Source organism: Mauremys reevesii, linkage group 2 (genome assembly GCF_016161935.1).
Source record: "Mauremys reevesii isolate NIE-2019 linkage group 2, ASM1616193v1, whole genome shotgun sequence".
Taxonomy (NCBI): domain Eukaryota; kingdom Metazoa; phylum Chordata; order Testudines; family Geoemydidae; genus Mauremys; species Mauremys reevesii.
Window position 1 is genome coordinate 275,455,199 of NC_052624.1, and position 13,795 is coordinate 275,468,993.

At 42.7% G+C, this 13,795-nt stretch overlaps 1 protein-coding gene across 16 annotated transcripts in view; it reads right to left on the reverse strand.

Moving 5' to 3' along the window:
- FAM135B (family with sequence similarity 135 member B) overlaps positions 1–13,795 on the reverse strand; it is a 438,555-nt gene that overhangs the window by 99,941 nt on the left and 324,819 nt on the right. For all 16 annotated transcript variants that reach the window (XR_005595027.1, XM_039527226.1, XM_039527229.1 and 13 more), the window contains 3 exons: positions 13,599–13,738; positions 5,999–6,069; positions 4,065–4,238 (listed from right to left, as the gene is read on the reverse strand). Coding sequence is in view for 15 of the 16 variants with exons in the window: in XM_039527226.1 (XP_039383160.1) it covers positions 4,065–4,238; positions 5,999–6,069; positions 13,599–13,738 (385 nt within the window). In the remaining variant the exon portion in view is untranslated. The remainder of the gene's footprint in view (positions 1–4,064; positions 4,239–5,998; positions 6,070–13,598; positions 13,739–13,795) is intronic.

Genomic DNA, 13,795 nt, shown 5'->3' on the forward strand with positions numbered 1-13,795 from the left:
CCCTTCCCAGATGGAATTTTCTTCTTTCCATTGTGGGACTGTTGAGGAATCGGGTCCCAAGAAGCACAGCCCCTTGCTTTCTGTAATGAACGGTGATTTCTGCAGCATCCTGGAGCATGTCACTCAAGTCCTGCTTTACATTCCCCACAGACATCGTACTTTTTTCATGCTGCTCCTGGAAAAGCAGTTGGCGAAAGAATTCAGCACTGCCAGCGTACAGCTGCAATGCACCAATTACTAGGGGAGCCAAAGGGTTCAGGAGCAGTGGGAAGGGAGTTTGAAGGCCCTACTGTTTGAGAGTAGTGGTGTGGCAGGCCTTGTCATTGATGGGAAGTGTTTGGCTGCTGGGGAAAGCAGGAGTGGGAGCAGAGACGTGCTGCAGGCTGGGGCAATGGACACAACCCCCCCATTGGCACAATATTCCTATCATACTGCGTTTCTTCTTGCATCTAAATCAGAAGTACTAGGCCTACCCTCTGCTGTTCCACGCTCTCCTATTTCCTCGGGCGGGTTTTAACTAGCCATGTTAGTTTAAATGTTGAATCAGGAGATTTTAACCAGCTCCTGGCTCAGCTCCCTAAAGACAAAAGAAGAACTAAAAGCAGCTCATCTCTGTCTCTAGCGCTGCTGAGTGCGGAAGCTAGGGAGAAGTGTTAGCTGGTCTTTAAAGTGCCCCTCTCGCCCTCTTTCCGGGGTTACTGCATCTTCATTACTGACGTCTGTTTACATCCAAAATGCTGATACATAAAACTTGGGGCTAGAAACAATATTCAGAGTGTCAACTAATTCAATCCCGCATGCATTTGGTAACACAGCTGGAATTTCAGAGTATCAGGTCTGCTGCAATAACTAATAAATCAGCTGTTCGCGCTGTCAAACCTGAGCTGCTAATTATATTGTACTCCACAGTTATGCTTAAAACCATCTGGGCTGGCCATGTAGCTGAGATTCTGACTGTGCAATCTCTGCCTTCACTAACCATAGTGATGAGAGAGAATGGAAGAGGTAATATGGTAGTAAGGTAGTGTTTACCTTAAATATCCTGTCCATTAGGCAAACAGTGATTCTTGCTAGAAAGGATTGAGTAGGTTCTGTTGACTCACTGATACAGGTCACATTTCCCTTTTTAAATGTAAGGGAGATTGGGATAGCTCTTTGGGGTGAGGATCTAGGGTGTGGGCAGAAGAGTCCCGAGGGAGGAACCATAGTAACAGCCATGTCTGGAAAGAAAGTATGAGCTGATAGTTATATAAATGTATTATTGTTTCCTTCATTAATGTAGTCAGGCTCCAGGATGGGGATGAGCTTGCACTGGACAAAGCAAGATTGGAAGAATGAGAATTCCCATTGCTCTACAGCAGGGGTTCTCAAACGGGGGGTTGGGGCCCCTCAGGGGGTCACAAGGTTATTACATGGGGGAGGGGGTTGCAAACTGTCAGCCTCCACCCCAAACCCTGCTTTGCCTCCAGCATTTATAATGGTGTTAATGTATAAAGGGGGTCATATTCAGAGGCTTGCTATGTGAAAGGGGTCACCAGTACAAAAAGTTTGAGAACCACGGCTCTACAGATAAACAATGTGTAATGAATACACAGACACAGACACTGAAGAGGATGGGTCACTGATTCAGAGCAAGCTAGACTGCATGGTAACTGGGTGCAAGCAAACAATGTATTTGAATATGGCTGGATGAACATATCCATCTAGGAACAAAGAACATAGGCCATACCTCCAGGAAGAGGGACTCTATCCTGGGAAGCAGTGACTCTGAAAAAGATTTTGGGGTCCTGGTGCATAACTGGCTGAACATGAGCTCCCAGTGTGACACTGTGGCCACAAGAGCTAATGCAATACTGGGACGCACAAATAGGGGAATCTTGAGTAGGGGAAGAGAGGTTATTTTACCTCTGTATTTGGCTCTGGTGCGACCACTGCTGGAATCCCATGTCCACTTCGGGTGCCCACAATAAGGATGTTGATAAATTGGAGGGGGTTCAGAGAAGCACCATGAGAATGATTAAAGGATTAGAAAATATGCTGCATAGTGATAAGCTACATAGATCGAGTGCCTTGAGTCTAACAAAGAGAAAGTTAAGGGGTGACTTGATGACAGTCTATAAGTACCTACATGGGGAAAAATATTTAATAATGGGCTCTTCAGTCTAGCAGAGAAAGTATAACATGAAGTTGAAGCTAGAAAATTAAGAGATAAAATAAAGCATACTTTTTTTTAACAGTGAAAGTAATTAACCACTGGAAAAATTTACCAAGGATAGTGGTGGATTCTCCATCACTGACAATTTTTAAAGCAAGATTTTCTAAAAGATCTGCTCTAGGAATTGTTTTTGGGAAGTTCTCTGACCTGTGTTATACAGGAGGTCAGACTAGATGATCACAATGGTCCCTTCTGGCCTTAGAATCTCTGAATCTACATTAAAACAATTTAAGATTCCCAGAAAACTAAAATATAATGAAACATCAAAGGCTACCACACACTAATTTTTTATTTTTTTATTCCACAAATTAATAGCTTTGCTTTTATCTTAATATACTGTGACAAGATGAGAATTTATGATCAGAAAGTTACTGAGGCTTTGCAAAAATAAGGTCTTATTAGATCAAAACTCTTACTATTAAGCCTTTTCCTTTGTGATCCCAGCAAACACTGCAAAGATAAGCCTGCCTACACGCAAAGGCTCTGAACTTGGAGAAAAGGATACTGGTTTTAATAGGCTGGTTTTGTTTGAGACTGCATGGCACAGAAGTTGCTTTTATGCTATTTATTTTACCCTGTTTTATGGTTAGTGAATTTATGCTATATTAATATTTAGGTTTCTGGATGTTTATCAAGAGGCAGATAAATCCACAATATTGCTCTTTCAGATTATCATTATTATTGAGTTAACCAAATGAGACCATATATTGTGTTGTCAAAATGTATTTCCATTCCACTGCATGAAATCAAAATACTCTTTTCTTCATAAACATCCACACAATCAGATTGTTAAGCTTTAATAGTAACCCAGCTATAGATCAGTGGCCTACCATGCTGTTTATGTCTCATAGTAATAATACTTTACACTTTTCTAGATAACAAAACACTTTATAAACAATAATTAAGCCTAATAACTGGAGCTGGTAGGCAATTTTTTGACAAAACGGGTTGGGGTGGAGGAGTTGCTGATAATGCCAATTCATTGAAACTCAAACTGTCTGTGGGAAAGGATCAGCTCCCAAGAATTCCCCAGCAAACCAAAAAAAAAAAAAAAGTTTTGAAATTGTTGAAATGTCACATGACGCTATTTTCTGAAATGAAAAGTAATGGGTTTCAATTTAATCAATTAACCGTTTAAACTGAAATTTAACGCATAGTAAAAAAGGTCAAAATCTAAACAAAACATTTCCATTAACCCAAACCAATAGGTTCGTCAGCTCATGCAAATTTGAGATTTCATATCTGCATCCTGACTCAGGATGAGAAAATGTCTCGAAATCTTGAAAATCCTCTCAGGAGAAGAAAGCCATTTCCCCCCTCCTCCCACACCCCATAGCTGTTCGTGTTCTGTCCATTCATAGTGGAGCACAATGGGGCACAGGGAGATGTTGGCAAAACTATCAGGTGGGAGAACTGAGAACATACAGTGCACATTATAAAGTCAACATACACCAATAATTACATACTTCACAGCAGTATCTAGGTCTAGGAACAAATGACAATATCTCACATCTGTCCATCTAAGGGATTTATATGGCCCCAAGCAGCCCTATCTAAGCGCCTCACAATCTTTCATGTCTTCATCCTCATAACATCCCTGTCAAATGGGGTTGTGCTATCATCCCTATTTTAGGGAGGGAAACTGGGGCACAGAGAGATGAAGTGATTTGCCCAAGGACACTCAGGAAGTCTGTGGCAGAGCCAAGATTCAAACCCAGACTTCCGGAATCCCAGTTCAGGACCAGAAGCACAAGTCCATCCTTCTGCTCTAAAGCACAGACTGCTACTATCAGATGGGTGAACATTGTCATAAGATTTGTACCGCAATCACCATTTCTCTGCTCTTTACCTGATCAGCGGCTGATGTAACGCTACCAGTGAGGCATGCACTGTAACAGATATCACTGACAGGTGGAAATAGTCAAACATGACAGGAACATGGTGGTGCAGGCCTCTTCTTGGATGGAAGTGAAGCCCCAACGTACGGCTGCTTATCACAGGGATCGCTGGAATGTCTCTCAGCCTGAAAGGAGAGGTTTACAAGGGTTAGTGAAATCTTAAGTTGTCATAGTCTATAATGGCATTAAAGGCAGAAGACTGGGAGACCCACATGAACTGAATTTTTATCACTTCATGGTGTCAGTGTCAGCTACCAGAGCATTTATTCAGCTGATGCTTATCTCTTAATTGCACTTGCAAGTAGCGGGGATGTAAATATTATTACTCTACAGTAAAAAACAGATATGACAGAATGCAAGGGCCCCGTCCTGGGTCTGCCAGACAAGCAACGATCTCCCTCCTGTACACCACACTCACACTAGGGGGAAGCTCTGGGGTAGCAGGCAAGAAGTGCAGGTAGTAGCAGGCTGCCCTGCTAATTCAAATATCAGCACCTAGAATTTAGCACTAATCTGGATGCGTAGCACCAGACAGTCTGCTTTGCCTCCGGGGGACGGCAATAGTGAAAGAGCAGACCTGTTCCTGGAGGGTTTACACCACTCAGAGCATCCCTGGATGAACAGAGTTGTTTCACTGAGACTGTCCCTACCAAAATACCACTATAGAAACTTTTCTTTAAAAACGGCCTGGTGAATAATTGTTCAGATAACTATAACAGCAGTAAAATTAAATAAATGCACTAGATTCTTTCTGATAAATCACAGTTCATTTCTCCTACAGGCCCTCACCGCACCCCTGATATGTTAAAGCACTGCCCGCAGCACTGCCTGCGATAACACAGCTCTCGTTTCATCTACACCAGGGGTTCTCAAACTAGGGGTCGGGACCCCTCAGGAGGTCGCGAGCTGTCAGCCTCCACCCCAAACCCCGCTTTGCCTCCAGCATTTAGAATGGTGTTAAATATATAAACAAGTGTTTATAGTTTACGGGGGGTGGGGGGGTGTCACACTCAGAGGCTTGCTATGTGAAATGGGTCACCAGTACTAAAGTTTGAGAACCACTGATCTACACCATACAGAAACTAAATGGAAATGGCACATTGAGTTCCTCTGTAAGGTGCCTTGTGGGGCAGCGTATAAGGTGATTTCGGGCTAAATTAGGTGTGAAGCCCAGCTCCAAGGAGCTCACTGTGGACCTCAGCTAACTCCTGTTGAAGTCACTGGAAGACTTTTCAATGACCTCAGTAGGGCCTGAGAGGCTCCTTCAAGCACAGTGCCAGTGTGGTTTGGCAAGACCGGTGAACTAGGAGAAATACAAAGCTCCTGTATCAAGGGCTGATCCTCTTCCCATGGAAGTTAATGGCAAAACGCTCTTTGATTTTAGTGGCATAGGATCAGGCTCTTAGCCCATACACACAGAGGGTGAGATTTTCCAACTGTGCTCAGCCTTGACCTAACTCTGGCCCTGATTCAGAAAAGCACTAGACATGTGCTTAAGTCCATCCTTACCCAGGACAACGTTGAAGCATGTCCTGAAAAGCAAATGCTTTCCCATAGCGCAGCCCCTGGTCCCACTGAGTCAATGGGAAAACTCCTGTTGACTTCCATAGTAGCAGAGTTAGAGGAGTGCCAAGCACCTCTGAAAATTCCACCCTTAAAATAGAAAATCTCTTGCTGCAAGGGGAGGAATGAAAAAAATGCCTTTGGTGGGGGAGAGGAATGGAGGAGGGGACGAAGAGGAATGGGCAGGCACCTCCGCAAGAGAGACGGAAGCCAATTCAGAGCTCTCCAGTTTCCAAAAGACTCTTTAAGTTTCACTGAATTCATGTTACCCAAAGACAGGAGAGTCCCTACAACATCACTGGGGCTTTAAAATGGCACTCACTGTTGTTCATTATCAGTAAAGTGCAGGTCCAACTTGAGCTGAAAATCTGCTTCACTTAATGCATCTTCCACCTGCAAAGAACAGAAGGGCAGAGTTACCTGTGTAAGCCAGCTCACACAAAACCCAAGCGCAAGGCAATATTCTTGTCTGATAAAGAGAGTGCAAAGAAATGCAGGAGCAGTGAGAGACAGCTGCTGAAGTGCATACAGAGAACATCTGGGCAATATAACTGGTCAGCTACAGCAGGATTCAGAGCTACTGTCCGGCTTTAGACAGACAAATACCTTGCTCTGAAATTAGAATACGATTTGATGGCGTTAGCAGTAAGCAAACTTTCGCTGAATGGAATGTGCTTCAGAATGCAGAAAGAACCCACATTATAAACGTTGCATCCAGCTTTCAAACAGCTTCAGAGGTGTTCAGAGCAGGGCTGTTCAGTCATATGGTTTTGGCTTATCTCTGCTCAAAAGAGTATGTAAAACATGCTGGTTCAGACATGTTAATTCACTATTACTTTACACTCAGAAATTTAAGAAATTTGGTGAATGATTGTCATTATTACTTGTATTGTAGTAATGCCCAGGAGCTGTAGTCATTGTGCTGTACCAAACAGAGAACAAAATGGCAGTCCCTCACCCAAAGAGCTGACAATCTAAATAAACCACACAAATTAGAGATGGAAAAGTCCTATTGGCTCATCTAGTCCAAACCCTGCCAGTGAAAGTTTGTCCCCCTGTGACAGACTGTACCCTCATGTTCATCTTTTTTACAAGATGATTTTTTTTACACAAAATACGCCTTGTGAGGTATAATTTGAAAACTCATAATTCGCTGAACATTACTGTCCTGATGAAATGTGTGTGTTAACATTGTATGTAAAGTTATAAAATTATTTTGTATGATGTCAGTAAGGCATATTCTAAATCTGAGGAAGCAGCCCAGACCAGTTCCTCAGAGACAAATTGCTAGCCAGCACCTCAGCCAGGTGTCAGCATAATCAAACAGACTGTCAGCAGGTTAAGCGGCCATTCTTTGGCAGGAAGAAAGGTGTCAGTGAGAAATTTACATCTTGGCAGACAGACTTGCTGTCCTCTGAACCCCAGCTGGAGATGATTCTCAAAGAAAAGAAATTCTATAAGAAGGGAGAACAGAGGACACAAATCACCTCTTTCCCCTCATCTCTACTCATGGCATTAACAATGTTTGAAAGACAAAAGAGGGAATTGAACTGGGGGAGGGGTCCTGGCTGAAAAATCCAGACAGACTGCTGTGAGAGAAATCCTATTGCTTTAAGTTCACTTAGCTTGTTAAATCAGATATTAGTTTGACTTTCATTTCTTCGTAACCAATTCTGATTTTTGCAACTCATTACTTGTAATCACTTAAAATCTATCTTTCCATAGTTGTTAAACTTTTATTGTTTTAACTAAGCCAGTATGTTTGGACTGAAATGTTTGGGGACCTCCATTTGAGATAATAGGGTTTGTGCATATCATTGTATATTAATGAAATGCCAGACTTTCTATGAGCTTGTATTGTCCAAGAGGGAGCTGGGCAGTACAAGATGCACATTTCTGGGGACAAGTCTGGGACTGAGCATTTACTGGTGTCACTCTGCACTATAATTCAGGAATGACTAGCTACAGCACCCATATCATTCAGCTGGGAGTGATTTTGCATGCTAGAGGCTGTGCATGAACAGGCCAGGAGTGGTTGTTCTCACAGCAAAGCAGTGTAAAAGGCAGCCCAGGTTGGAAAATTGAGGGGACACAGCTGTTCAACAGTCCAGACTGAGGAATGTCACACCCACACAGGACATTTGTTGTGGTTTTATCTCCTCCAAGTTTAGATGTTCCAAGTAATGGAGAGCTCAGCTTGCTTTTTAGGAGATTATTAGTCTGAATTTTATTGTGAGTTTACTGAGAGAAGGGACTAGTTTTACTTCTACATTCATACAGAACCATGAGCCGTAGTGGTTCTCAATCAATAACTACTGAAAAGTCAAATTATTGATAAAACTATCATCAATTAAATAGTGAATTCTGAGGTAGTATCTTTTATTGGACCACCTTCTATTGGTGGAAGAGACAAGCTTTTGAGCTTACACAGAGCTCTTTAGGTCTGGGAAAGATACTCAGCGTGTCATAGCTAAATAGAAAGTGGAACAGATTGTATAGCATAAGGAGTTTACACATGTTGCAAGGGACCCATTCAAGATTCTGCAGTCATAGGACAAAGGGGGGTTAGTGGGTTACAGAATGTAAAATTAAAAGCTTGTCTCTTTCACAAACAGAAGTTGGTCCAATAAAAGATATTACCTCACCCACCTTGTGTCTCTATTATTTTGGGACCAAGATGGCTACAGCACTGCAAACAGTTAATCCCAACATTTAAAATATCCTTAGTCTTTATAGTTACCACCCCAATGAGATTAAAGGGGTGTTCATACCTCTCAGAGCCTTTCTTATAGGCTCTCTGCAGACTTAGGAAGAAAGCACTTTATCGGTTTGCAGTTGGCTAATATTAGGAAGATTTTAGTTGCAAAACATGAGGGGTAAAAATTTTAAGGAAAGGTTAGATTCCTTTGAGCAGGGGGTTGGACTAGATGACCTCATGAGGTCCCTTCCAACCCTGAGATTCTATGATTCTATGATTCTGCAAAATCTGGATGTACCAAGCAGGCCAAATAAATACATCATATGGGCCAGATATGGCCTGCAAATTGAGTGTTTGACACCCTTGTCTAATAGAGCTCACCATCAGGAAGTTTTTCCTGATATTTTATTGTTAATAAAAGAATTTGAATTCGATTTTATGAAAGAAAATAAGATGAGCTGAAAATTAATTTAAATTAACCTTGGAAAAAATGGATCTAGCAGTGCACCATATAGTTTGATACAATTAAAGCCAATAGAAATACACGCTAAAGTATGGAAGCAGAATCTAATCCTCTAACAATTGTCTGTTTCACTTTTCTTAACCAGCAATGCAACTTTAGGAGAGTTTATAACAATGTCTTGCATTTAGTTTTAGTGAACTGAAATACAAGCAGACATCAGTTCTTCTACTACTAAAATGCAGCTACTTCTCAGGTACAACACAATGACTGTTTAACAGACCATAGCAAAGCAGGGTAGAAACTGAAGGTGTTACTAGTTAGTGACCCCTGTCCTCTACTTGATAGAAAAGGAACTACTCCTCTGTGTATAATAGACTCTCTACCATGACATTGCTGTACACCCAGCACACTGCAGCACATACTCAGTTCCTTGCAGCAAAAGGCCTTATATCAGTAAGCAGAGGTGAAAGTAAGCTGGTCCGGTCTGGTCCGGTGTACTGGCAAGAGCTGGTGCGCAGTGACGGACCAACCGGCTTCCCCAGGCTGGTGATTTAAAGGGCCTGGGGCTCCCTGCAGCAGCTGGAGCCCAGGGCCCTTTAAATCGCCTCCTGACTTGCTGCTGGAGCCCTGGGTTAGCAGCGGCAGGGCTCCGGCGGTGATTTAAATAGCCCGGGGCTCCTGCTGCTGCGGGGAGCCCCCGCCCTTTAAAGCACTGCCCACAAGCCCTGCTGCCACTAAACCGGGGCTCTGGCAGCAGGGCTCCAGACATGATGTAAATGGCCCAGAGCTCCACTGCCGTAGCAGCGGCCAGCACCCCGGGCCCTTTAAATCGCCCCAGGGCTCCCAGCCACCTCTGCAGCTAGTATCTCCGGGGGTGACTTAAAGGCCCTGGGGCTCCCAGACGCAGCCCTGGGGCCTTTAAATCTTGATTTTAAAGGTCCTGCCTCTTCTGATTGAGGCCACGCCCCTGCTCAGGACTCCAGCATACCAGTAAATCCTTTAACTTACTTTCACCCCTGTCAGTAACCCACTAAAGACATTTCAAGGCACCAGACCTACACAGATATGCATGAATCATGATACCTGGTATAACATTTGCTTTAACTGCATCTTGCAAAGGTGAAACATCTTTTTGTGCGTGGAGGGGAGGGAGGAGGAAGAGATCATTTAGAATTCAAGAAGGAGTTAGCTTTGTCATAATAATCGAAGTAAAGGTACTTAACCCTCCCAAAGTAATCTGTTATTTTGCAGTGCAGGATATGATACCTCGTGGTAGGACCTGAAATGAGGAAATTCCAACCTCTACATATTGAATATTTGTCTTGAAATACCTGCAAGCATGTTTATCAAAACAAGACTTATTTTTTAAAATAAGTGTATTGTTGTTGCTAAAACTCAAATCGCAGTCACTGCTGGTTACAAAGGAAATCATTATTATATAGCAAAGCCTTTGGAATTGCAGTCTGCATTTAAACTAGGGATTCAATCCATGGGCTGTGCCTGAGACAGATCAAGTCTCATCCACCAAGTGTAGATGAAATTTGGCGTCTGATCTTAGGAGATGTTGAGCACCTGCTACTCCCACTGAAATCAGCAAGAGTTACAGAAGAATGAGAACGTACAAGATAAGACACTACGAAGTGCTCTCCAGTCAATGGGATATTTTCATTTAAATTTTCCGAATGCAAAAAATGAAAAAAAAAATCAGCAAATCAAAATATTCCTATGGGAAATTTCAATTCTGCAGACACTGGATTTATTCCAATAGAAAAATCCTGACCAGCTCTGCACAAATATAACCCCATTGACTACAATGCCCTTTGAAATCAACAGGCTTTACATCAGATTCCTTCTCCAGTGTAAATTAGGTCAGAATCAGGCACAAGGAGTTCTGGTATAGCCTTTCCCTACAGCAGCCCAACTGTTCCCCACAATTCCAGGCCACAATGGCCACTAGTTGGCGCTAAAGCTACAGTGAAGGGGCAAATAAGGCACACAGCAGGGAACAGCGAGGATTAAATGGCTTCTCCTCACTATGTGATGTGAGGTGCACATGAGTAGGTAGCTCTGGAGTTAGCAATGAGACCTGAACCAGGGAGAGCCTACTTGAAATGTCTTTTCCACCCTGATGACTTTAGATACCTTCAAAACACCTAAATACCTTCAAAACTCTGGGCCTTGGGGCCTTTATCCAAATCTCATTGACATCAGTCATAGGCTTTCCTTTCACATCAATAATCTTTTGATCATGCCCTCAAGTTTCACTGGGACACAGTTGCTTTGGAATTCTACATTTGGGTGTATAGTGTCCTCTGGATGACATCTTTAAAAAGCAGCTAAGAAATCACAAAAAAGTAAACCAAAGGAAATTCTATTTCCCTGTGGCTGATTTGAGCAATTGGTGCTGTGTGCCCCCTATACGCAGGTTGAGAGAACAGAAAGTGCTAAAAATTGACTGTAAAGAATCCAGATTCATGTCAGGTGGCTCAACTCTACCATCACACCCCAGAATGCATCATTCTGTCCTATCACCATTTACTGAAAAGCATGGATCCAGCTTTTTATTATTGTTAATAAAATAATGTATGATCAATTAATTATTATTATTATTAACAAAGAAACTGAAACCCATGAGAAAATAAACTAGGCTCCTTTGCAACCCTGTGGGCTTATTGCACCTGACATCATAATCATAATTTCCGATAAAATAAAAGAATGATGCATTCTGGGATATTAGAATGAGGCAGAGCCAACTGCCACAACACTAGAGAGTTTTAATGAGGCATATTTAGATGGTGACTGGTGCACTCATTGCCCCTCCAAGCCTGATAACTGGTGGCATCTTCCACTTATGGCTGAACTCCCGAGTTATTTCCATATTTTTAAGTGTAAAAGAACATTTTAGCTTCTCTTGGGTTATGGAAACAGATCACAAGGAGAGACTCTAACCAAAATCCATCCAATATTACTATTATTTTGTACTGAATACACTGTTAGCAGCCTATCCCCTAGATGGAATTACTCAAACCCCGTTTGGCAGTGCATGCAGCTTGTTTATGGGAATATTTTATAAATCAAGCTCCAACAGCCAAAATACACAGAGGATAGTAACTCAAGCACCCAAGTCACCCAGTCTGACTTTCTAACTAATTTTATTGGTCATTGTTCAGCTCTGTGCCTTGGTGACTCTCTCACCCTTACTCATGCATAGTAGCACCTTCCTCCACTGCTTGCAAAGCGAGGTGCTACTTGATCTGAGGAAGGCAGTCAGGACAAGGCTCTATCATGTGATAAATAAGCTGACAAACAAAGGAATGAAAAGTACCAAAGTTTCTGAGCGACAAAGTTCTTGTTACTTATTATTTACAGAGTGTCAGCAGTACATCCGGTGATGTATAAATACATAAGTCGACATGGGGTCTGATTCTTCTTTCATTTACTCCCAAACTGCTTTGGTGTGACTCCAGTGAAGACAACGGTGTTGGTATCTGTGTAAAGCCAGTGTGCGAGTGGCGAATCAGACCCCTGTCATTTCCCTTAAGAGCTTATTATCTAAACCACGCTCCACACAACACGTCAGGCACAGGGACAAGTTTGAGCTAGTGAGAAGAAGAATCTGGCAGGATCATTTTCATTTTTGGCAGGAAAAACTGTCCCAAATGCTAATGCAGCAGTCAGCATGAAGCCACTTGACCTGGAGGAAGTCACCGTGACTTGGGGAGAGAGACTGATTTATGACAGATTTTGCATCATGATGGTAAATTAATTTGCAGCTAAATTTGTTAGAACTGTTCTCTGTCAAATTTCACAATATGTGAAAGGAGGGTATTTTTCCCTTCCTTCACAGTTCATGATTGTCCATTTCTCATATAAGCATACATAAAACTAGAAACAAATGTTTTAGGAGAGAACACAGGAGTTCAATCCCATGGTAAGAATAGAGGAGAGGAAGCAGTTCAAACAAGCTTAAATTAGGTTTTTCTAGTAGTTTTAACTAAAGGAGACCTTACACCATAACTGTTTTTAAAGCTACATGTACGTTCAGATGAGCCAATGCCAGAACACTGGATCTGCTCCTCTTTAAATTTCAGGATATGAAGCGAAGCGGGGGAGGGGACGAGGTTGAATTGCCACGCCCAAACCTAACCCGGGGCATTTATTCCAGGTTGTCTACTGGACCAGAAGGGTCTATTTTCTGAATTTCTGTGAGAGCAGCTGATCTCTTGAGATCTTCATTGTTACTGAGAGCAGATATGAAAGACAGAATTGAATGATAGTCCTTGTACAGAGGCAACATACCAGATCAGACAGTACGTGTAAATAACATGGGTGGAAGGCACAAAGAACATGCATCTCCACGCTGTGAAAGGATAAAGCAGAATTGCACTGCCAGTTCTCTGGGGAGTACAGGGATTGCTCCTTCCCTAGTGCCCAGAGGGGTCACAAATCATCCAAGAGTGAAAGTGGGGCCATGACCCTGCTCCCCCGTAACCTCCCAATAGCAGCCAGCTCTGGGCGCCCCAAGTGGGAGAACAGGTTGTACTAGCCAAAAGGACGTGGCAGACTGCACACTTCCCGTGTGCCCCAAGGAGCTCCAAGAGAGATGGAGCGGGTCCCCAGTTCTGGCTAGAGCACGGATGACATGACCAGCCATCAGTTTCAACTCTGTTCTAGAATTCAGTTGAAAGCTTGATGTCTGGATATGGCCTATGCATCGTAACAGAAAAGTATCTGTTTTATTCACATCCAAGGAAGACTCACCCTCTCGCCATCTAGGAGTAAGTGGACCCTGAAGTTCATCGATTCGTTGAGAACAATCTCTTCGTTCCTGTATAAGATCTGAAATATTCTACTGTGCACGTTGTTCTCATAAACGCAGGCTGAAGAGAGGCTAGAGTCACCTGCACAAAACACAGACAGAGAATGGCTTTGGAGTTTTGCAAAGACATCATTTTCTA